Below are 27,022 nucleotides of genomic sequence, written 5' to 3'. Positions count from 1 at the left end.
TTGGACAAAGTCATTCTTCATGTGTCCTGGGAAGTGGAAGAATACCTTAAAGAGAAATTATTTTACAATATCAAATTTTCTTACATGTAAATATATGTTCACTAGTAAATATGCTTTAATTTAAAACTGCACCTCTGAGGCCTGCATAGTGATTGGAAGTGCAGAACCGGTATCATTTACATAATGGTTTAATTAGCTATAGCCCCTTCAGTTCTGCAAAGGAGGTTTTACACAAAACATGGTACATGTGCACAGTCATGTTGCAGTCTCCCCATGCTTTTCCCACAGTTATACTTTGTATTTACTATAGATTACCACGATTTGCATGTTTTTTTTTTTAATATGTTATACCATACCTCTCTGGACTTTACATTGCTTACCTATGCTTTAACATTGTTATGTGTTTACTGTTCTATGGGAAACTTGTATAAGGTGTCATTTAATAATTAACAAGATGGTTACATCCAATAAACTCCCAATTGTACTTTGTTCAAATGTCTCCGCAGTGTAACTAGATACATTTTTACCATTTTACTAGAAGTCATTGATCAAAAGGTAAGCGGCACTATTGCTAATTAGAGTTGCATAAATTGATTAGTTGAGTTTCGAGTGCTGTGGTGTTGCTGATGTAGAACTCAGGCCCTTGGGTGTTTAGTTCTCATATTAATCTGCTCTATTCCTTCATAACTATCAGCTCTGCCTCTCTTCTATATCTTTTTTAGAACAATGATTTTCTGCCTAGATCAGACTTGAATTATAGCATTTCTTTCCCTTCTTTTTTAGGCTGACCAATCCTATAATGATCAAAAGCATCCCAGATTTCACCCAATGCAGCACAGTGGATGAGTGGCTAGACGCCATTAAAATGGGCCGCTACAGAGAGAGCTTTGCAGCTGCTGGGTATCTATCGCTGGGTCATGTAATGAGGATGAATCTGCAGTAAGTAGCCGTGCAGCGTGGGTATGATTTATATAAGTGCTTTAATGCACTGCTGAGGAAGGGATTTCCAGGTCTCACACTGAAGATCCCTACACATTACTCTGATGAGGTGACTATGTGGAAAAGTGGACTGCCATCTATCAAGGTGTACAGCTAGCAAAAATAAAACTACCTGAAAATCCATGCTGAGAAAAAAGGGTCATTATTAAAGGGTTGGGATGTAAAAGATAATTTACAGCCAGCAATAGAATTTTAACCCAAGAAAAGCTGTAGAAATAGAGTAGTTTATTCGTACCGTATAAAAGTTTAAACTTTTCAGTGCTGTGCAGACGTTCTATGTTAGTGCTTCAGTGCTGTGCAGACGTTCTATGTTAGTGTTTCAGTGCTGTACAGATGTTCTATGTTAGTGTTTCAGTGCTGCACAGATGTTTTATGTTAGTGTTTCAGTGCTGTACAGATGTTCTATGTTAGTGTTTCAGTGCTGTACAGATGTTCTATGTTAGTGTTTCAGTGCTGTGCAGACGTTCTATGTCGTTATCTGTTAGTGCTTCAGTTTTGTTTGGACGGTTGCCTTTACCTTGTTTCTTTAAATATTTCTGTTTGGCAACCATTGTTTTCTTTGTTTCAGCAAATTTAATGTCATTTCCATGATACCTATAATGTGGGTAATCATTTTGCCTCAGGTATCTGTCTACACTGCTTAAAAAACTACCAGTTGTTCCAGGTTCATACTCACTGCCATCTATCTTTTGTGTAAAAAAAAAACAGAAGTTTGCCAGGTGTCGCTCCAAATCATTGACAGGAATGTCTTTTATTTCACATTCCTTTCTGGGAGATATGAATGTACCAGCACAATATGAAATTTAGTTTTTTTTCAAGGGATTCTCATTTTTTTGTTCAAATTTCTCTACTATTGTGGGTGTTGTCGAGTGACTGAAAACAAAGACATTTTGTGTTTGAAAATGGTCTTGGGGTGCACAGGAGTCAAATAGGGGTCAGAGGTCAAGTATAATCTTCTAGACAAATATCCCATTTTGACGTCACTATTGCACTATTATGCCTTTTTTTAATGACTCAGGATGCAAATATAGCCTTCATCCATGTCACTCGATTAAAAATTGTGATTGGTTAATTTATAGGCATTAGTTGATCAATCGGTAGATTAATCCATGCACATTTTTAATAATGGTAACAATCTTACAGCGGCTGTCCTGCGTAGGAATACTATAATAATAATAATAATAATAATAATAATAATAATAATAATAATAATAATGGGAATTTGGTCTTTTTAAAAGCATTTTTATTATGATTTTTATTTTAGTATGTAACACATTTTCACAGAACAACCATTCTTTCGTGCCACTGTTACATACCTGAAAACACAAGACAGCTGAGCTGTGTTTTTTGTTCGAGGTACCAAGAATACTGTGGCTATTGATAAGTGATAATTTAACAATTCTGTCGTAGTCAGAAATCAGAGAAAGGAATTCTACATAATTTGAATGCTGGAAGTGCCGAGTATATCCCTTCCCTTCTTGTGTCAGCTTGGGTATTTGTGGTGAATACCTCCCTTTTTCTAACAATCTCCAATCTTTCTGAGAAAGTTCTTCTTGAAAACTGATTCGTAACCAAATTGCTACGATATCTCTGTCTGACTTTTTATTTTTAATTTCCGCCACTGGTTAAACCTACTTTCAGACCACAAATAGTTTTCAAAAACACGGCGGTACCTGTATATTTATTTATACAAAACAAAATAAACAAACAAACCATCAAGGAGTACTAACTAAATTTTGACAAGTTTTAAACTAATAAACTGGATGGCTACTCCATTTACCAGTCACCAAAACCAACACTTTCCAAGTATTTAAACATACTTTTCTTTAAGGACCCCCACAGGGCTCCTCTTAGGCCTTCGCCTTAACATAGCCCTTTTCAGACCTTGGCCATAACGCAGACAGCCTCTCTTATTCTTCTGTTTGGTTTATGTCAAACCAAGTTTCTCTTGAAACTTGCTGTCACCACCTACTGTTCAGGTTTGTCAGTTAAAACTGCTGTGAACACGTATATCTATATGTTATATATTTTTTAAATATATTTTCCAATGCTCCCAATAATACCTTTTTCTATTTTACCTCCATCACCTATACCATCTTTAAAAAAAAGTATTGGAAATTTTGAAAGCACTTAATTCTTTCCACATATCTTCTCTCACCTCCCTATATCTAACACATTCAACCATCATATGCTCCACTGTTTCCTTTACACTATATTCCATACATAGCCCATTCTCATGGGCTCCAATCATATGTAAGGGTTCTTTAAGTATTGAATGGCCTATAAGAAGCCTTGTTAATGCTCCTTTCTCTTTTCTATTCAACCCATACCACCCTTCCTTACTTTGGGCCTTATAAAACTTCCTACCTTTTTTTTTTCTTCATCCCATATATTCTGCCATTCATTAATAATTTGCTTTTCAATTATATTATAATATTCATTTAAACCATACTACACACCCATACCCACTTCCTCTTTCTTCACTGCTATTTTAGCTGACATATCCACCCTCACATTCCCATCTATTCCTATATAAGCTGGAATCCATACTAAAACTACATATAAACCTAAAAAAACAGCACTCCGAAAATAAATATATTATTTCCTGCACTAAATCTCTTCTCTCACCCTCCCCTCCATTTTTAAATGCATGTAAACCTGATAAGGAATCTGAAAAGATTACTGCTCTGTTCAACTTGACATCTACAATCCATTGCAATGCCAATATAATCCCTATCAATTCTGCTGTCATAACTGAAACATCACCTGTAATACGAAAATGCTTTTCCACCTCAAATTCCGGTATATAATAAGTTGCCATTATCTGTATTTTTTGACCCATCTGTAAAAATTTTACAGTAATTCTCCCAATCATTATTTACCTCTGTCCTTTGCCTTCTCTTTTTCTTTGAACAAAGATACATCAATCAGTGGAGTTTTAAAAGACCACAGACTAATATTAGATTGTACTCTTTTTAACCTCACCCGTCCTAAACAATATCTCAGTGTTTCCTGTTCCTCAATATCTTTTTGAATTCTCATCCCAATAGTTATCACACTCATTCCTTTTTCTCTTCATTACCTCATATTCCCAACAAGGCTAAAAAATATATTACACAGGATTTCCATCTCCTCCATTCATTACCTTGACCCAATACCGAACTCTCAGCATTTTCCTTCTTAAATAGAGTGGCATTTCCCCAGTAACTACTTGCAATGCTGCAATTGGAGATGAACATAATGCTCCACTACATACTCCAAGAGCTATAGCCGGCACCACATCCAGTATCATAAGAACATAAGAAAATTTACAAACGAGAGGAGGCCATTCGGCCCATCTTGCTCGTTTGGTTGTTAGTAGCTTATTGATCCCAAAATCTCATCAAGCAGCTTCTTGAAGGATCCCAGGGTGTCAGCTTCAACAACATTACTGGGGAGTTGATTCCAGACCCTCACAATTCTCTGTGTAAAAAAGTGCCTCCTATTTTCTGTTCTGAATGCCCCTTTGTCTAATCTCCATTTGTGACCCCTGGTCCTTGTTTCTTTTTTTCAGGCTGAAAAAGTCCCTTGGGTCGACACTGTCAATACCTTTTAGAATTTTGAATGCTTGAATTAGGTCGCCACGTAGTCTTCTTTGTTCAAGACTGAACAGATTCAATTCTTTTAGCCTGTCTGCATATGACATGCCTTTTAAGCCCGGAATAATTCTGGTCGCTCTTCTTTGCACTCTTTCTAGAGCAGCAATATCTTTTTTATAGCGAGGTGACCAGAACTGCACACAATATTCAAGATGAGGTCTTACTAGTGCATTGTACAGTTTTAACATTACTTCCCTTGATTTAAATTCAACACTTTTCACAATGTATCCGAGCATCTTGTTAGCCTTTTTTATAGCTTCCCCACATTGTCAAGATGAAGACATTTCTGAGTCAACAAAAACTCCTAGGTCTTTTTCATAGATTCCTTCTCCAATTTCAATATCTCCCATATGATATTTATAATGTACATTTTTATTTCCTGCGTGCAGTACCTTACACTTTTCTCTATTAAATGTCATTTGCCATGTGTCTGCCCAGTTCTGAATGTTGTCTAGATCATTTTGAATGACCTTTGCTGATGCAACAGTGTTTGCCACTCCTCCTATTTTTTGTGTCATCTGCAAATTTAACAAGTTTGCTTACTATACCAGAATCTAAATCATTAATGTAGATTAGGAATAGCAGAGGACCTAATACTGATCCCTGTGGTACACCGCTGGTTACCACACTCCATTCTGAGGTTTTTCCTCTAATCAGTACTTTCTGTTTTCTACATGTTAACCACTCCCTAATCCATGTACATGTGTTTCCTTGAATCCCAACTGCGTTCAGTTTGAGAATTAATCTTTTGTGCGGGACTTTGTCAAAAGCTTTCTGGAAATCTAAATAAACCATGTCATATGCTTTGCAATTATCCATTATCGATGTTGCATCCTCAAAAAAATCAAGCAAGTTAGTTAGACACGATCTCCCTTTCCTAAAACCATGTTGACTGTCTCCCAGAACCCTGTTACCATATAGGTAATTTTCCATTTTGGATCTTATTATAGTTTCCATAAGTTTGCATATAATAGAAGTCAGGCTTACTGGTCTGTAGTTACCTGGTTCAGTTTTGTTTCCCTTTTTGTGGATCGGTATTACGTTTGCAATTTTCCAGTCTGTCGGTACCACCCCTGTGTCAAGAGACTGCTCCATGATCTTGGTTAGCGGTTTGTAAATTACTTCTTTCATTTCTTTGAGTACTACTGGGAGGATCTTATCCAGCCCAGAGGATTTGTTTATTTTAAGAGCTCCTCGTCCCTTTAACACTTCTGCCTCAGTTATGCTAAAATTATTTAAAACTGGATAGGAACTGGATGACATGTGGGGCATGTTGTCAGTATCTTCCTTTGTAAAAACTTGTGAAAAGTAATCATTTAATATATTTGCTATTTTTTTTCTTCATCTACGATTTTGCCATTTGTATCTCTTAAACACATTCTCCTCTTTGAATGTTCTTTTGCTGTTGTAATATTGGAAAAACATTTTGGAATTGGTTTTAGTTCCCTTAGCAATGTTCATTTCTATTTCTCTCTTGGCCTTTCCTATCCTCAGATCCTTACTGATCGCCTCCTCATATACCGTGCTTCCATAATCCAGTATTGGCCTAATCCGTGCTCTATAAATCATTAATAGAGTTTTCATACTTGCTCCCCATACATTCCATGATATACTCCTCAACAAATTCATCCTTCCTTTACATCTATCTATCCATCTGTCTATCTGCTGTTTCTAGTTCAATTTCTCATCAAACAAAACTCCAAGAAATTTAAACACTGGCACTATCTTTAACTGTCGTCCATCAAACTCAATACTAATATCCCCTTTTCTTCTACAAGAAATGACAACTCCTGTTTTTAACATTGAAAATTTTGCCCCCCATTTCTTTGCCCATACATTTACAGTATTTTCTTCAATTTACCACTCAATTTCTTGCCCCCCACTATCCAAATTACTATGTCTATTCCAAACAACACAATCATCCGCATACGTCAATATCCCACTATCTTCAACATTTTTCGGCAATATCATAACATAAAAAATGAGTGTACGCACTACACTCCTTTGAGGAACTCCATTTTCATTCTCTACTATTTCTAATAAATTATTCCCAACTTTTACTTTCCTATTTACCAAAACATTTCTAAACCATCTAAACATTCTACCTGCTCTCCCTATATTAAACATTGTAACCAATACTCCTTCTCTCTATATCGTTTCATAATGCCTTTTCAATATCCGGAAACACTGCTGCCGTATACTGTTAATTAACAAACCCCTTTTGAACCTCTGACACTGAACATAAAATCTGGTCCATTGTACATCTATTACTTCTAAATCCCCCTTCAATTTTTGCCAACAACTGATTTCTTTCCAAGAAATACAACGATCTATATTTTATCATTCTTTCCATTATCTTTGCAAAATTAGATGTCAAGGAAATTGGCCTATATTATTTTTTCTTACTTCTATCCTTATCTGGCTTTCCAATAGGAATCACTACTGCATGTTTCCAACTATTAGGAATCCTGCCTGTCTTCCAAACTAAATCAAACAGCTGTAGCACAACCAGTAAACATCGATCTGACATTTTTTTCTATCATGTATCAAATTCTCTCCCTTCCTGGTGTGGTGTTTTTTCTCTTTTTCTCAAAGCTCTTAATTTCTTCTATCGCAAACCTTATATTCAGACACCCTCTCCATGTGCTGCCCTGCTTATATACACCTGCCTAAATTACAAGCAGGTGTTGCTTAATTAAATTAATGAAACAATTAACCAATGATACTGTGGCTGTGCAAAATAGCCACAATACCCACGTTTTCGTAGGTTTTTGGAAAGGCTAGTAATTAATCCCATCCCTGCCAACCACCACCAAAACACATAATCACAATACTTTATTTATAGACTGGGCTCTGCCCTGCCACCCTATATACATACATATATACATACAGTGCTACCCCGTTATAACGCGACCTGTTACATTGCGGAATCGGTTATAACACTGTAAGGTTGTGGCTCCCATTTCCCCCATAATGCAATTTGACTTGCAATCGGTGGGTGAACGTTCCAGATACTTTAAGTGATCCTGGTGATGTCATTGTGAATTATGCTCTGATAAATTGTAATAGAAACTCCAAAAAAAAAAAAGAAAAAAGAAAAATATACCTACAACAGTTTCTATTATATATTGTAACGACCTGGGAGTTATACTGTTGCAGGACTGGCTTACGAACCCAGTTGTCTGTTTGTGTGTGTGTGTGTGTGTGTGTGTGTGTGTTTGTTAGCAGGGAAGCGGTAAGCTTGCCTCAGCCGGGATTGGTGTGTGACGTCTGGGGAACCATGAAAGCACACAGGGGGGTGGCCACATCAGCGCAGGCAAGCTGCTGTGAGAGTGGAGACTGGGTCTGGGAATAATCATCCTAATAAACCGTGGATTCAGGTACCTGCAAACTGTGTGTGTCTTCAATATTAATTTGGCTTTTAGCCATTGTAAATCATTTCTGGAACAAAAATGTTAATATATGCATTAAAATTATGGACCCCGACAACCACATTATAACGAGGTAGCACTGTGCACGTATAATAAACCCTAATAATAAAACAATTTCAGTATTCCTGATATTTGGAAACAATGTAAATGTGACTTACAGATATACAAATGTTTGTAAAGACAGACAGACACCCTTATATATACCTAAGCTCTAATACACTCAGTCATGCTGAGAAAAGGAAGTTAGAAAGGCCAAGAGAGAAATAGAAATAAACATTGCTAAGGGAGCTAAAACCAATTCCAAAATGTTTTTCCAATATTACAACAGCAAGAGAACATTCAAAGAGGAGATTAAATGTTTAAGAGATACAAATGGCAAAATCGTAGAGGAAGAAAAAAAAAATAGCAAATGTGTTAAATGATTACTTTTCACAAGTTTTTACAAAGGAAGATACTGACAACATGCCCCACATGTCATCCAGTTCCTATCCAGTTTTAAATAACTTTAGCATAACTGAGGCAGAAGTGTTAAAGGGACTAGGAGCTCTTAAAATAAACAAATCCCCTGGGCTGGATGAGATCCTCCCAGTAGTACTCACAGAAATGAAAGAAGTAATTTACAAACCGCTAACCAAGATCATGCAGCATTCTCTTGACACAGGGGTGGTACCGACAGACTGGAAAATTGCAAACGTAATACCGATCCACAAAAAGGGAAACAAAACTGAACCAGGTAACTACAGACCAGTAAGCCTGACTTCTATTATATGCAAACTTATGGAAACTATAATAAGATCCAAAATGGAAAATTACCTATATGGTAACAGGGTCCTGGGAGACAGTCAACATGGTTATAGGAAAGGGAGATCGTGCCTAACTAACTTGCTTGATTTTTTTGAGGATGCAACATCGATAATGGATAATTGCAAAGCATATGACATGGTTTATTTAGATTTCCAGAAAGCTTTTGACAAAGTCCCGCACAAAAGATTAATTCTCAAACTGAACGCAGTTGGGATTCAAGGAAACACATGTACATGGATTAGGGAGTGGTTAACATGTAGAAAACAGAAAGTACTGATTAGAGGAAAAACCTCAGAATGGAGTGTGGTAACCAGCGGTGTACCACAGGGATCAGTATTAGGTCCTCTGCTATTCCTAATCTACATTAATGATTTAGATTCTGGTATAGTAAGCAAACTTGTTAAATTTGCAGACGACACAAAAGTAGGAGGAGTGGCAAACACTGTTGCAGCAGCAAAGGTCATTCAAAATGATCTAGACAAGATTCAGAACTGGGCAGACACATGGCAAATGACATTTAATAGAGAAAAGTGTAAGGTACTGCACGCAGGAAATAAAAATGTACATTATAAATATCATATGGGAGATATTGAAATTGGAGAAGGAATCTATGAAAAAGACCTAGGAGTTTTTTTGTTTACTCAGAAATGTCTTCATCTAGACAATGTGGGGAAGCTATAAAAAAGGCTAACAAGATGCTCGGATACATTGTGAAAAGTGTTGAATTTAAATCAAGGGAAGTAATGTTAAAACTGTACAATGCACTAGTAAGACCTCATCTTGAATATTGTGTTCAGTTCTGGTCACCTCGCTATAAAAAAGATATTGCTGCTCTAGAAAGAGTGCAAAGAAGAGCAACCAGAATTATTCCGGGCTTAAAAGGCATGTCATATGCAGACAGGCTAAAAGAATTGAATCTGTTCAGTCTTGAACAAAGAAGACTACGTGGCGACCTAATTCAAGCATTCAAAATTCTAAAAGGTATTGACAGTGTCGACCCAAGGGACTTTTTCAGCCTGAAAAAAGAAACAAGGACCAGGGGTCACAAATGGAGTTTAGAAAAAGGGGCATTCAGAACAGAAAATAGGAGACACTTTTTTACACAGAGAATTGTGAGAGTCTGGAATCAACTCCCCAGTAATGTTGTTGAAGCTGACACCCTGGGATCCTTCAAGAAGCTGCTTGATGAGATTTTGGGATCAATAAGCTACTAACAACCAAACGAGCAAGATGGGCCGAATGGCCTCCTCTCGTTTGTAAACTTTCTTATGTTCTTATGTTCTTATGCTAAATACTGTTAATACTACGTTTCATTACAATTGGATGGGCGGTTTTCCAGATAATTGGAAAATTGTGAGGTGTAAAATGGATGCCTCCACTATGTGCCCTATATGTAAGGCATTTCAATAATGGGCCACATTTAAGGAAGTGTATAATAAAGGTTAGGAAGTTGATACGAATTATCTGTGATAGATGCTCTCCTTTCTGATCACAGGGATATACAGAGGCTTGGAATCACACTAATGGGCCATCAGAAGAAGATTATGACCAGCGTGCAGTTACTGAGGGTGCAGATGCTAAACATGAACAGACCTCCAGTGGAGCTATAATCAAAGGCAAGGATTTGGTAACTTTAAACTAAATCCTTCAGGAAAGCAGCTCGGAAACATTGCTGGCCACGTGAGGAACAGGACCTTTGAATGAATGGAGTTTTAATCACAAGACTCTGGAAGCTCCCTGGTTTTTAAAACATACTTAGTACCGTATTTTGTAAATATACTGAAAACTGCCTTAACTATCTCCTGAAATATTGGGGGGGGGGGACAAGAATGAAATTAAACTAAATTAAACAGGTGCCTGTTGAAATACTCACCAGCAAAATATTTGTGTTGGGAGATGACCAAGAACTCCTTGGAAAAACAATAAAAGACAAACAAATAATGAATGGCCATTTTACTCTGTTGCTGTATCATATAGCGACGTTTCCATACACAGCTGTGGTTTAGGGTTAAATCGCTCTTCGACTTTGTGACTATTTTTACATTGTGCCTCCACAACATAAGGGAGCAGTACTATGAGTGAAGTCGACAAGCGAGTCACTGGCCTTGCACTCATGAATTCATGGACTCTGCTTCTAACCTGCGCTGTTTCATATCTTGTTCAAAGTTAATTAGTGCACAAATACTTTTTGAAAAACTGTTTTGAGTTCCTCAAGAAAGTAATTAACAATCTGTGTTGTATTACTTCTGATATGTCACATTTTAGCTTTTAGCCTTTCGTGTGATATAAATAAAAACGTAGTTCTGTGTGAGGTATTTTAACTTGGTCATCTTCTCAGTGGTCACTGGGACACCGATACAGACTCTGTGATGGAACCAGAGGGGCAACAATAGCAACATTTAAATAGATTTTGAAAAGTAAATGCATTATAAAATCTATAAAATTTTGAAACAACAGTATGATTTGCCTTGTCATTCTATTGTAGGATTTGAATGAATGCAGGTTAGATTCCACAATGAGATCCGGTAAAAACAAACAAAAAAACCCCAAAACAATATACATAATTGTAATAATATATATATATATATATATATATATATATATATATATATATATATATATATATATATATATATATATATATAATATTACAAATATTGGCCTAGGGTAACACCTATCTCACCTGCATGTGCACATGTATATATATATATATAAATACAAGAACTCTCAGTAATTGTTGTAATAGTCTAACTTGTTATTGTTATGATTGTATTCCTTTCATAACAACTATGTGCCATTCATTTTAAACATAATGGCACATGTAGGTACAACTGCACTGGTCAGCAGGTTGCTTGTGTGTGTTGATACGTGTTTGGTTTCTAAATCCTGTTGCCCTTTAACCTCCCAGAGTCTGGTTAGCTGATCTTGTAATATTGTTGTGTTTGTGAGGTCCTGAGTCCATCTTAGTTTTGGTGATAACAGACATCACATGACGTGTTTCCCACAGAACCAGTGTTAAGACCAGGTTGTTTACCTTTAAGTACAGTGGTACTGTACAAGAGGTGTAGATTATTATCTATGAAGGCCATATTGTCAACCTTGACATCGTTTATTCTTGATTCAAATTAGAAATTGTGCCAGTAAAGGCCATGTTATTTTAAAGTGGTCTCTACCAGATAACACTGCTTGGTCTTCAAGGATCAGAATTATATTTCTTTTTTTTTTTTTTTTTGTAAAAAGCACAATTTTTAAATATAAACACTACAGTATCTGCAATGACAAGAACCGCTGCTAGCCTTTCTCAATGCAAGACAATAGCAAAATAAGATCACATGCAAAGGCATTTTTATATTTGATTTTAGCAGTTTGAAAACGGGGAAAACACAGCTCCACTGCCTTCCTTATCTTGCTTGTTTATACAGCAGTGCACAGGTATTTCAAGATTGATTGTGATCCCAAATGTTAAAGACCAACACATCATAACCTGCACACATCTTAACTGACAGTACAGGCAGGCTTGCATCTCTACTATAGTGTGCTGCAGACTGGGATGCTTTAAACTTCACTGTACAGCAGCTCCTGTATTTCACACATACTGCGTGTTCAGTGGGTTTAACTACCTTCATATTCAATGCCAAAGCACAAAACAGAACACCTATAGATTGCAGATCCTGATAATATGAACAAGTCTGTTTGATATAAACATTGCAATGATTTTCAATAGCACAGTATACATTGTTCCATCCTTTATTTACTTACCTCCAACAAACCCTGAACAACATCAATCCACGATGAATTAAAATTCAAAATGTATACATGAGTTTAAAAAAATCACTATTCAACCCTCCAGTTGTGTAAAAGAACACGATACTTCACCAAGAAACCATACCAGATTGAGTTTCTACCATTCTTTATTCTTCATATCTGATGCCACCTGCTGAAAAAATCACACATGAAGCACCTCTCAGAAATTCAATTCAACTGCAAAGTCAATTCAGCCACTCGGCCACTCTACAGCAAACCTGTTCTCTCTTTTCAGTAGAAATCACAATAGACTAAATAAAGGCTGGAAAACCAATACAGCTGAAGTTAACTTGTATATTAAAAATAAGGCAGTCTGAAATTGGTTAACAGAATAGGTCAGTCTGCGTATGTTTTTGTAAACTCGTAGCGTGTAAACAGACCTTGGTTTTCAGCCTCAGTTCATTCACTTCCACCCTCATACACAGAGATTTGCCCTGTATCTCAGGAAAACTATGAATATTGGTCTGGGTGTAGTTTAAATATGGAAACCCATTATTCAGCAGGCACTAATACCATGGTCCTGAAAGTATAACAGCAACATTTTTCAATAGAAGATACCCAGGGGAGCAATTTGCTAGGGGTTCAGGTAGTTAGTTCTATATCTGCCACCAACCCATTTGGTGCTTCTTCAATAAATGTGCACATCTTTCTTTCATCCGAGCTATTTTCATCATAAGGGCTTCAAAGGAAAATGTATTTGTCTAATACCTTGAGGTACACAAAATACAGGGAAAGACTGAATGTCTTGAACAAAATTACAAGGCTGAGATTCCACTACTGGTGAAAAAATATACAATTCAATTCTGAAGTAATATAGATTGCACAAGTACTTTTAAACAAACGTCTTCTAGCTCTTTCAGAAAAATAGAAATGAATTAGCAACATGTATAGAGGTGTTGCTAATTCATTGTAGACATTCTTGTAATTTATAAATGTTCTTGTAATGTGATTGCTGTGAACGTGTGCTAGTGAAAAACATGCACCTGTTGTTTACCTGCATACTTTCTCATTTATATTCATTTCCAAAAATAACGTTTGAAGGAATGCTGCTCAATTTCAAACATCAGGTTTCTTCCAGAGGTAGGTGTGTTGCAAAGGTTTAATGGAGACAAGCTGGAATAAAGGAGATCACCCAGATCAGAGGGGGATGTTTTATTCAATTATATTGTAAAAAATTAGAAAAATATATATATATATAATATTTATATATAATATATATTATATATATATATATATCTATATATATATATATATATATATATATATGTGCTGTACTCGAGCTATTGTATTGAGGACAAAAAATATGGGTCGTCATACAATAAATAATCGTAATGTTGCACACATGTAACATTGTAATGCACAATTTTAAAGTATGCCATGTAAGGGAAGATAGACTGGTTACTTTTACTTTGTAGTGTATCTTTGTTTTTATACCAAGCAGTATGTTATTATTAGTCTTTATTTAACGAATGTGTATAAAAGCAGAATTAATGTGAATGTCTTCATGTGTAACAGATGTAGCTGCCCCCCACCCCCCAATCAACTACTGCTTTCAGCCAGTAACATGCTTTGATACAGAAGACATTGCCAAGGAGGTAAAGCAACATTAGACCACCTGAAAGACAATGCAAGCAAACTGCCTGCTTTCTTTAAGCTGCTGCAGTATCAGATGTTTGAAAATGAAGACACACGTTTGTAATGGCATACATCTCTACAAGCTACACATTTAACCCTATGCAGTTGGAAGATATCATTATTGAGTTACCTGCAAGCACCTTCACTAATACTTACCTCTGATGTTTTGTAGTTCAATCAGAAAATGGAATCTGTATCAAGTCATTTGAAATTGACCTGAAACAAAAGCTAGGGGGTTTTAGTAGGTCTGTAAATACATTGTTTTCTACAATTCAGTGTATAGTATTTTACAAATGTATGTACATACAGTGATTTAATGTTCAAAAACCCTATACAATATACAAATGTATTATATATTTTAAGTCAAGCAAAGTTGTGGTGAACTGTTCATATAAAATAACCAATGGAAAATGATGACGAGCCTCTACTGAAAGAAATAAACAATGTTCTGTTGGTTCATTGGCTGATTGTGTGCTTGTGTAGACAAGGGTAGGTGTGTTTGTGTGAAATTCCCATAAAGAGTGCGGTGATAATAATGTGCTTGTCTGTTCCATTGTTATTCAAAGCACTTACATATGTTGTGTGCCCCATTACCACCCAAACCACCCTTAAAGCTGGGTTTGCCCTCTTCATTGGTGGCTTAATTAAACTTTTTAATTATCCCTTGAAATAGGCATTGACTCACAATGTGGAGTAATGTGGTAATTGCATTGCCCTATCTGCTTCAGTAATGTATGGGAACAGAATGCACCAGCAACAGAAAGTTTGTTTTAGCTACTTACAAGAGTAATGCTGAAACCAAATGGTAACTCAGTAGGGTCACCAGATTCCCTGATTATTTATTGCATAGTGTATGTGGCAAGCTATGAGGGAAGCCCTGCCTTTTCTAACTTTTCATTCGCTTTCAGCATTGGCAAGATAAAAGATCCTTTTATGCTACAATGTGCAGGTGTTTATTTATTTTTCATATTTCAATGGCCAAAATAATTTAATCATTAAATCAATCAATCATAAATAGTTAGTTGGGGATAGTATAAACTGAACACACAATGGTTCTTCATGGGTATTTCAGTCATTAGTGAGGACAGAAGCAACTCGGGTCTTCCCTCACTGATTCATTATTCTTGTGTTACCTGCCCTGAACCATTGTGCATCCTCTCCATGCATACAGACTGCTACACATCCATAGCACATTACAAGCTAATCAATCAGACTGCAATATTGGCAGTGATGTGATGCATGTCAGATGATCAGAACCCAAGGAAAAACTGCATTTGGGATTTGCTTTGTATACGTGACTAATTATTAATACTATTGTAATCATTAGTAGCCATTTAGCGCCCTATAGATTATATTGTAACATCTTGGGTTCAATTGCAGCATACCAAATGTAGTCTACTTGATGTGTCTAACTAGTGGATTAAGCAGGCTACCAGAAGTTAATCATCACAGGTAGATCATCTGCTAAACAAGATCCCGACTGCAGAGTACCAAATCAGATTCGTGATGATCCTGTTCAAGTGGATTAACTCAGTATTGTGAAGGATAAGACTAGCTTAGTACACTTGCTTGTTCAAGCATTCACTGCTTACATTTTTTTGCAGAGACAGCTGCATTTTTCTTCTGAAATGACAAGTACATCTCAAAACTTTATTCTGTACATTTCTTATGTTAGTCACGTTTGGGCAGTCAGATCCATGAGAATAAAGCCTTGCACTATATAAATATATATATATATATATATATATATATATATATATATTATATATATATGAGATATATACTATATATATAAAATATATATGATATATTTATATCCAGAGAAAAAAAGTATATAAACTCATAGAAAAAATATATTAGTGCTGGTAATGTTGAGTTAATGTTTTGTTATGGCACGCAAGTTTAACGCAATTACAAAACAATACAATTTCAGATAATATGCTTTAACTATAAACAACTAATGGTCCATTATCACACAATTAAACTCTTCTGTGCGCAGCAGTGTCGAAAGCTTAAATGCCAGTATGATCTGCCAGTTTGATGTAATAAAAATGTGTCTTTCTTTTTGTACAGGATCTATTTGTATATTTATCTGACACTGAATTCCACATATCAGATTAGTAAAGAATTATACAGCTATGGACAAATGTTTTACATCACCTAGAATTTTAGGATTGAGACATAGTAACTTAATTTTCATCTTTTGTTTAACATCTGTAATCAAAGAAACTACAACATTATATCACAAAAGTCTAGGAAGCCATAATAGTAGTACAGTGTTTCATGTTAGATTTAGAAATCACATTTCAATTTGTTCATTTTTTGTTAAGTATATGGAAAATGACAAATCTGTACATAATTTAATATATTAACATAACAATATTTAGAAGGTTTCATTTGACTTTATGAAGCAAAATGTGTTAATTCTATAGGATGATGCAAAACCTTGGCATAGCGTAGGTTAGTGCCCTTTATCAGTGTAACTTGTTTCACCTGTTCAGATCAGTTAAACTAATTACAAAAAAATGTAGTTAGGAATTACAGTGTCCACACTTCTGACAAACCACACTACCTGATGCGATCTAATTCAGAACTGGACTCGAGACTACCCCCAGAGGTGGTCTGGACTCTGGTTCCCGAGTACGGTATTAAACGTTACATAGTGTGAACTCTCAACTTATTTAGAACTTTAAACTGGTTTAAAGGCAATTAATACAGTTTAAAGGCACAGTGTGGACAGGGCCTTAGTCCAGTTGATGTGGACTAAATCAAGGGTACGCCGCAATTCCGGTTGCCACCTTTTCCACTGATCAAACCTGGACATTGTTTTCAGTCAGCCTAGGTCTATGAAAACTGCAGTATTCTGTAACACATTTTAACACAATACCACCAGATCTCGATACAAATCAATAATGATGCAGTATACACAGTATTGTGCTGTTGATATTTCTAGCAGTCGAACTTGCAAGCCAGTAGGTATATCATATCATGGTATGTAAGAGGCTTACCTGAGACACATAGCTGTGGTGATGAGTAACGGAGTGGTAAATCAATACAATTTCTGACATGCTTTCTAACTGTTTTTTTTTTTTTTTTTTTTCCCAAAGTTTCAATTGGATTTCCTAGCCTGAAAACGCATTTGTGGCAGTCAGAATTATTTTACATCAGTTATGTCATGGCAAATCCCCCCCCCCCCCCCCCCCCCCCAATGAATACTAACAAACATTGTCTTCAGCTAAATACGTAAAGCATATTATAACACACACACGCATATACAGTATATGGTTTAATTACCATTATATATCGTAAGTAAACCACATTTTACTGTAAAGGTTATGTAATTAATCACATGCAGGTCAATGTAATGTAAATCATTATTCAAATGCTGGGGACAAACAACAATGCACATCTCACTACTAAACAGTACATTTCTAATAAGATAGTGCAAAGCATTTAAGCAACTAATGCACCGTAGAACAGGATTTTTTGGCTGGTATTAAACCTGGCGGATTTGCTACCTTGGTAGATTTTGAATGTTTTTGAATTGTCATATTTTCTTAGCATATTCACAAAGAAAATTGCTAAAACATTTAAATGTATGTTTACTTAATGAAATCTGTCTGCTAAAACGGTACCTTGTTTACAGTAACTCGTTACAGGACCTCATCGTAGCAATTTGGAGGACAATGAAGAAGGCCTTCTAAAAAATAAAAACAAGTTACAATACTTATCGTTCTTATGGTTCTTCATTTTTAAGATACCAGTAATTGGAAAGGATATACTAACTGGAGTACACTTTTAAAAAAGGCATTTGCTAGCTCTCAGTTTTAAAACTTATCTATGGTTCACTAACATAACACAGTGCAATGATCACAGTATCATTTAGTAATTGCAGGACAGTATTGCACATGGGAAAACTTTAACAATAAAGCTGAAACAAAAATGCTTTCATTTAAAAACAGGTTAATAGACTAGCAAGCATTGGCTTTTGTTAACTTCAGGGCTGCTCTGACAAATATAGGTTTATATGGAAAAAAATTATCCAAATATATATTTATTATTAAACAATATATATATATATATATATATATATATATATATATTATATATATATAAAATCCATACACGAAATGTTTCTTGTATTAAGTTCTTAATATGATCTGAGTTATAAACGTTTGATATTGCACTCAGGTATGAAGCAGTTTTTGAACTTTATCCAGGTTCTGGCTTTATTCAGTTATTACGGAACCAGCTTTAATTGTGTCACGAATTTTTTACACTGGACGTCAGAATTTTTCACTGGAAGTACCAGAGTTATACACATCCCAGAACTACCATGAGCAGTCAATGTGACCGCTGTATTAAAAACAACATAAATATTATAATGAAAGGACAAACTATTGGATTCAAGTCATAATTTTATTCAGGCGCATCATATAAAACATTTGCAAACTGAAACATTGTAAATAAAAGAACATTTGAACATGAATAGGTTGATATTATATAAAGCACAACTGCAAAAAAACAATAACACATTTAATAAATAAACATTTGCAAATAAAGAAGTGTATATACAGGTATATTATTTCTATACAAAACTGTACAGCTGGAACAATGTAAATAAGTAATAAAAAATTGAAAATAAATGGGTTTATATATGATCGCAAGCCTAAATGTTTGCACAATCTACACAGATCTGGTGCTTCTCCACACATGCAGTGCACTTTCCACTCACTGCTTTTGCGCACTGGGCACAGCTATCAAGTCTTGTTACCATTGTATTTGGCAACCTGGCATTGACGCCGCTCGTGACTGACACTGGGGTCCCTACCTTCAGCTGCAAGTGTGCTTTGCACTCTTCTGTTCAAAATGTTTCTGGCAAAGTTCTTCGGCTAGCTGCAATATATACATTCTCCTTGTTATCTTCTTGCCTGTGCATGCCTTATAAAGAATAGAAGAGCTGATGCCTGCGAGACCCAGCTTTCACTCTGTATTTTTGTACCATCTGGTCTAAAATGTCAACTCCATACTTGTAAAACTTTAATCTCAGTTTTTTTTTTTTTTTTTTTTTTTTTTTTTTTTTTTAAACAGTCCCGATGGTAGCTCTAAAATGCGTGAATTTAAATAGGAGATACGTGGCTCACTTGACAGACAGTAGGCACCTGAGTTACAAAAGGCTTATTGAATTACAATAGACAGCTTAGACTATAATATGCCATATAAGGGCAGACCGATCGACAGATCTAATCACAGTTCAAAACATTGCCGGCAGACCTGACTGATAAATAAAAAATAATAAAATAGAATACTGTACTGTACAAGCACAATACAATTTTTTTCTATTTAGCGGTCAATTTGACTGGTCTGGTAGTTCTAGGTGTGAGGGTATTATATCTCCCTTATTTTTGCAACTCTGTGTCTCATGCTTTGTCAGGACAATTAATACATATATTTAGGAAAATTTATAAACGCACAGCCCCGCATCTGCCAGACAGGTGGAGTAAATTAAATTTAAAAACCACGAACGGTCCAATTGACCGCATTGGTATCAAGCCTTGGTGTTAAAATGTATCATTCTGCCTTAATTTTGAGTTAATGTCCTAAAGCTGTATTGGAAAGACATAATTGATGCCTAAACTTTAGTGATACTGTGAAAAGTCTGTCCTTTTGATTGATGTATTGGATTAGCACATCACTGCATTTGTAACGATGTGTGCAGAACACAGAGCTATGCAACGTTATTCATTTCCTGAGATCTCTGTGAACAAGGGGTCAGAGAAGTTTTATACAGCAAAAGTAACTACCAAATGTTGTTATCTTTAAGGGTTCTTCATCCCTTGGTGAGGTTTGCATTGTGCAATGATGCTGTTATCTTTAAGGGTTCTTCATCCCTTGGCGAGGTTTGCATTGTGCAATGATGCTGTTATCTTTAAGGGTTCTTCATCCCTTGGTGAGGTTTGCATTGTGCAATGATGGAGTTTAATGGAAAGAAAGTAAAAGCTAAGATACAGAACAAAATGCCAAAACTCTTCACTATCAACATGACACAGCATGTGTAGAATAGAAGTCAGGGATTTTTACCATATAATATTATATTTAAACCACAAGCAAGGCATGGAGGTAAAGGGCTTGTTGTAGAAGCAAAAGAAATAGTAAAAGAGCCTTAAATTCAACGACTAATGTTTTAAAATGAACGTCCTTTAGTAAATATCATGTGAATACAGCTCATCTCATTATTCTGAGTTGGATGCTCATTTAAATACATTATCATGCATTACCATACAAATCACATATTCATTCTGATTACCATAGTATGGCACAATAAAATCAGTGTGCGCCATACTATGCCCACTATTTTGCGTGATAATGAGTACAATTGCAATACTAAATACAGAAATCACTACCGTGCACAGCAATTGCAATTATTGCGCACCACAAAGTTTAGCGCCCTTTCATAAATGAGGCCCACAGTGTTTAATCTGGCACATCTACATTACACATATTACACCCTGGGATCCTTCAAGAAGCTGTTTGATGAGATTTTGGGATCAATAAGCTACTAACAACCAAACGAGCAAGATGGGCCGAATGGCCTCCTCTCGTTTGTAAACTTTCTTATGTTCTTATATTCACAAGATAATCAAATAGTTTCAATTTACAAGAAAGATAGTTTTGGGTTTTGAAATAAGTGAATAACTACAAAATCCTAACAAACTTGAACTTTCAGACAAGAATTAAAAATGTTGGTAATAGTTTTGCCCGAGTTTATGTTGTTTTTTTTAAAAACACTTGTGTCTGTATCTGTCACTTTTTATTATAATATAATAATATGTTCTCTACTAAAGGGCTTTTTGCGTCATCAATGTGAGACTAATAGATTGAGACTTGTTAGCATATTAGTCAGACCTACATTGTGTGCTTCTCTGCTGACTGTGTTGTGACGGGGTAGTAGAGTTCATTATTACTGCTAACGAGAGGCAAGGAGTCTGATGTTTTGGTTTTTCATTGCCAGAAAGCTTGCACAGGTGTTGAAGGGGAGAGTGATTCTCAAATTACCATCGCATCTTGTCTTTAGTCTCACCAGGTTGATGGCTACACCCCAGTTCTGCCTTGACTTATAGAATGCATGGAATTAGGACCGATTCACTGTACTTATAAAAGGATTTGTGTTTCTTATACCAGTTTTAATAGAGAGATCTTGTTTTGACTAAGATGGCTTACTTCATTTGTGTGATCTTATTAATTATGGCTTCTGGAAGTCATGCCTTACCTGTAGTAGTAAGCATTTCAGCTGGTTTGATGCATTTGAAAGAATTTAGAGAAGTTAGAGACATGGCTGGTATTAGTCAGTCATCTATTGTGTGTATAGTAAAAGCATAGTAAAAAGCAGTCATATGTGACAAACTATGGTAAACACATAGTACAACCATAGGAAAAGCATAGACACACTGTGAAAATTCACTGGGGGAAACTTTTACAAGGGTAGTAAAGGCAGTGACCTGGCCAGTAAGGCCATTAACCCTTTGCGGTCCATTTATTCAGTGCCTGTCAGGTCTAATTTATTTTCACACGCACTGTTTATTTTACACAAATAATATCTGTTCAAATTTTTTTTTCACAGTAAAACAGGTTTAAAAGGCACTGCATATCAAAAGGACATTCAGTACTGCATCTCCAGCCCTGCCCCACTTCTTGTTCGCTGTATTTATCACATATCTCTTTATAGTAGTGCATACTGATAAATCATCTCCTGATCACTCGATTTATCACCAAACCCCTCAATAATGATATCCAAGTCATTATTTTGTTACTGTAACATCTCAAAAAGCTCTGCAAATGTCCACATTTTTATTGAGCTCTGGATGTGGAAGCAGCTGTCTTGTTTGTTTATGTCTGCGTTATGTATGTGGTGAAGGAACTATGTGTTTTTGGACTTCACTCGGCTTCTATTAGCCTCTCTCGACCATTGAAAGCTTTCCTCTGCTTTTTAAGTTAAGTTTATAAGACCCCCTGCTTCAGATCCTCAGCAGAGTGAAGTCAAGCGGGTTCAAGGATCCACTGACTGCACATTGATGCTATCACGCACTTACCCTTCCTTTGTTTCAGAAATACTTTCTTCTAACATTCAACTCAAGGAACTGCATTACAAGAACTTTCCAGATCGTGGTTGACTGCATGGTGCATTATATTGTCTTTTCTAGAATTGTGGATGAGGTTATATTGAAAGACAACATCACCATCAAGTTGAACACAATGAACTGCATGCACATGGCTCTTGAGTCATGCCCATTGTACTGCTATTTACTTTATGGATAAGTTATAATATAAGCAACAGCAACTTTGAAGAAGAATGTAATATCCTAGTTCATTTGTGGGACCCCCTTTACATATTTTAAAGAGAGTAATTCTGGTGTATTTATTAATAATTAAAACCGTAATCTTGGAAATAGTTCTTCATTTCCATATATGCAAATTTCCAGTGCTATGAGATGTAGCCTTTCACCCTGTGTCCTTACTTTGTACTCCACATAGCCAGCAAGTTTGGATCGTTTCTCTTTGAAGTTATTAAGCAAAGTCTGTTACTGCTGAATCTCTTTTGCATTTGTTCAATGGTTATCCCTAATTAACACAATGATTAAACCCTGAAGGTATGAGGAAGACAGAGCTGTTTTTGATTTATTTATAAACAGTGAAATAACATGTGCTGAAGCTGATGCAGGGGGGAAAGGAGTTCCTAAGAACATACCAGAGAGAGCTGGCCTCTGTTTCAACTGTAGCTTTCCTCTACGTTTATCTTTAATGAGCCTTAGAAAAGCAAAGTGTAATACAGCATAGTGGAAGCATGGTAAAGCATAGGTAGTGGAAGCATTTTAAAGAGAGGTATGGTAAAGCATTTTAAAAAACATGGGAAACCACAATAAGCTATAGTACATGCAGAGCATAACCAAAATGACCGTGCACATTTACATTCTAGGTAAACAATATAAAGGCCCATTTACACGGATCAACCACATAAAACACCCAATAATGCAGTTTTATAACCTTACAGAATGAGTCATTGCTTGACTAAATTTGGCGAATACTGCTAATTTAAGTGAGTTTAATTTATTGAAGTATTTAAACAGAGTAAGCCGATTGAGTTTCAAAGAAGTTCACAACAAAGCCTTAGCACACAAGAACAAATAACATGAAATTCAAGGTCTGTGCATTGCTGGATATACCAACTGAGTACAGAATCAATATATCCTGCAGTCAACCTGACGTTATAAAGGCATTGGTTCCTCAACCTCAACATAGCTCCACGAATAAAACTGACACAAAAATAGCTGTTTAAAATAACTTCAACTGACTTAAGCAACTGCTTTAGGGCTGGTTAAGTGTACACGGAAATAAAATGACTCCCGGGGTCACAAAAACATGACTCATGTAGGCGCCTCCCAACTGTAGAGTCTCTGGCTGAGCTGGTACTAAAACACTGTGGGTTTTGAGTTTTAAAAAAATTGGCCCAGAGAGCAGTGAAGTAAAAATAAAACAAAATCTTCTTCAACACAAAGGATATTTTTGAGTATCGGTATGGAAACACCTACAAAAAAATAGCACAGACTTTTGTGTACATTTTACACTGAAACTTGAAGTCCATGTGTGGCGGTACACGTTGGCAAGGCAGTACAAATACATATATGTAGTCTGACTAGGCCACTTGGTGGTAGTGGGCACCAGGACACAGTATACAACAATAAAGCCATTACTTTGCACAGGTTCATTTAATTTGCAACATAGGTAGGAGAATGGAGACCAACCCGCCCAGAGACAGACAACACCGGAAACGTAATTAAAACAAGGTTTATTAATTATAAAAAAATGGCAAAAACAGCTGAAACTTCAGCAAAATGTCCTCCACCCACTAAATGGCTAGGGTGGGAAAGTGTCAAAATAAAACAAGCGCCCACAACTGGCTAGAGCACATAGTATCAGAATAACAAGAGGGAAATACAACTGACAATGCAGAGGCCCTGTCCACTGGACTCCGGCCGAGTGGTCTCTCCTTCTCTGGTCAGCCCTGTTATCGTCCCTCCTGTCTTCTCCATTAACTCCTCCCCTGAAACCTCCTCACCAATGCACAACCTGGTTCTTCAATGACAGCTCATACCTGACCCTATAGCAGCGCTTCACCTCGCCTGCCTAAATAAACTACATTTCCCAGCAACCTTTGCTCCGTGGTACTCAATTTCCCATGGCCTCCCCTCTCACTGCCCCGTGCTCCATACACAAACAATCCTAATACGCGCTCTGTGTCAAAATATAAGGTGACTTCTAACACTATAATACTTTTATAAAACCTGGTCAATAAAGGAATAAAGAAAATATACAAAAGTGCAAAAAAAAGTAAACACACACATACTTATTTATAACGTGCACAGAATAATAATGGTGCTCCACTGGGGCTTTACAAGGAAGACAATGTCACCACGTGACACATACACCTACTGTATCTCACCAGGGGCGTCTGAGCTGGGGGGGCCAGAGGGGCCATGCCACTAACACTCCCACCCCCCAAATTTAAACCCAGTGGCTTTGATAACCATACACAAAGACAGGGCTAACACCATGGGTGCTGGAAAAAATATGGACATATTTATAGCAAAGAATGAGCACAGAGAAGCCAGCTTTGTATGTGTAATAGGGAATGTTTCTACATTCGCTATTTTGTAACACTGTAGAAGACTGTTGAAACATTTGTTGTCATTTCATCTAATTTGTGTCCGAATCAGTAAATGACTGTAGAAATTAGAAATGAGCTAGCCTTTAGGTAGGGTATTAAAGCTTAACAAATACTTTGTAGACAGCTGTTTAACCCTTAGCGGTCCATTTATTCAGCTCCAGTCAGGCACATCAGGTCCAATTTATTTTACATGTACTGTTTATTTTACACGTGCTGTTTAAAATATATATTTTTTCAGAGTAAAACAGGTTTAAAAGGCCCTGCATAGCAAAAGGACACCAGTACTCCCATCTCCAGCCAAGCACCACCCCTTGTTCACTGTATTTTTCACATACCTCTTTATAATCATGCATTCTGATAAACCCTCTCCTGATCACTCATTTTATCACCAAATGTCCATGATATTCTTTGAGTGCTGGATGCAGAAGCAGCTATCTCCTTTGTTTGTGTCCGTGTTATCTCTGTGGTGCAGGGGCTATGTGTATTGCTCAGATATGCTCCCCCTTTTTTTTTTAGCTTCATTAGGCTCCTATTGGTCTCACTCAAGATTTTCTCAGCTTTTTCTGGAGAAAAAAACACTAGAGACTTGTGCTTGACGTCTTTTTGATGATGTAGGACAATGTCCAACATCGGACTGGAAAGGGAAAATTGTAATGTCGGACCTGGTCAGACAAAAGACCACAAAGGGTTAATATTCTTTATCAATACATTATGCATCAATGTTAATGCTGTACGTGGTCATTTTCTTTAGTGTTTGTTTTACAAAACAAACATTTAATTTGTTTTGTAGTAAATTAAACGATGTTTGAGGGATACAATCCAACACTCACATAACAAGCTCATTATTATTATTAGTTATAGTAGTAGTATTGTTGTTATTGCAAACTTTAAATAACCAGTAGACTACAAATATATAACCTGCTTCCTATTTTTTGCATAAACTTATCAGAAAAAGTACTGCATTCAAATTCCTTTTTTTTTTTTTTTAAACAAAAGTGTTAGTTTTTCCATGATAGTAATGTTATCTATTGTATTATAGTGAAAAAAAGGTTTGGCAACAAGACTATGGCTATTTTTTTCTGGTGTAAAAGCAGCCATTAACTGAACTTTATGCAAGCACAACATCAGTCTCTTGCATCAAATAGCCTATTACATCTTACACCTGTTAAATCATCTTTCTGTTCTAGTTTTTTAAATTTTTAAATGTTTTATTTTTACAATAGGCATGCTTAAAATGTAATTAGCCCAGCAGTGCTATAATTTAAGTTCAATGTATGAAAAGTCGGGGCGGGGGTGGGGGGATGGTATCCTGCCAGCCTAACCCCCGCCGCTACACTCTCACTCTCAAATTCAGCCCTTTCATTATTATTACTTCTTAGTATTCCAGACAACTTTCCTCCTCGTTGTAAGTCAATTATTTATTTGCAAGAATAAAAATCCTACCTGAGGATGGGAAAGGGTCTCTTTTCAGTGGTCCAAGTGCATTGTAAAGGTTGGCAGTTTCTCACTTCTCATTTAGCAGTGTGTTTTAATTTACATTTTCCGGTGTGAAGACTGAGTACTGTGAATAAAATATTAATATGCTGAAGAACAATACTTTATGGCTTTCGATTTAGGTTTTTTAAAGAATGAGAAAACCATCCTGTGTAATAAATGCTGAAATAAATCAATTGGTAGGGAGATAATGGAACAATGACAGTGATTTGGACTGGGATAATCAGCAGGAAGAATGTGCAGTTAAGAAAAAGCACTATGTTTTTTAATTGAGGTCAGAACTCATCACTTGTGAATTCAGCAACACTGACATCGTCCTGCCTGCTCTTCAATATGCAGCACAACACATGCTCCTTTCTTACTCATTTATTTACAGTATTTGCCCAAAAGAAAAGCCACACAGAGCTGAAGTTGCACTTAACCTTTGTAGAAAAAGTTCCTGAGGTCATACTTTAACAGCTGGTTCCACAGATCCCGATTAGCTCTAATCCTAG

The 27,022-nt window shown here is 36.2% G+C and overlaps 1 protein-coding gene across 1 annotated transcript in view; it reads left to right on the top strand.

Annotated features, from left to right (window-relative positions):
• The window catches only part of LOC121329351 (ephrin type-A receptor 8-like), a 160,756-nt gene extending 150,061 nt beyond the window's left edge, over nucleotides 1-10,695 (top strand). The window contains exons 16-17 of the mRNA XM_041274920.1: nucleotides 784-939; nucleotides 10,368-10,695. Of these exons, the coding sequence (XP_041130854.1) occupies nucleotides 784-939; nucleotides 10,368-10,482 (271 nt within the window). The 3' untranslated portion in view covers nucleotides 10,483-10,695. The remainder of the gene's footprint in view (nucleotides 1-783; nucleotides 940-10,367) is intronic.
• The last annotated feature ends 16,327 nt before the right edge of the window (nucleotides 10,696-27,022 follow it).

The sequence above is a fragment of the Polyodon spathula genome, chromosome 16, assembly GCF_017654505.1.
Source record: "Polyodon spathula isolate WHYD16114869_AA chromosome 16, ASM1765450v1, whole genome shotgun sequence".
Lineage (NCBI taxonomy): Eukaryota > Metazoa > Chordata > Actinopteri > Acipenseriformes > Polyodontidae > Polyodon > Polyodon spathula.
Note: the sequence above shows the minus strand (reverse complement) of the source record. Positions and strands in the feature narration are given on the sequence as shown.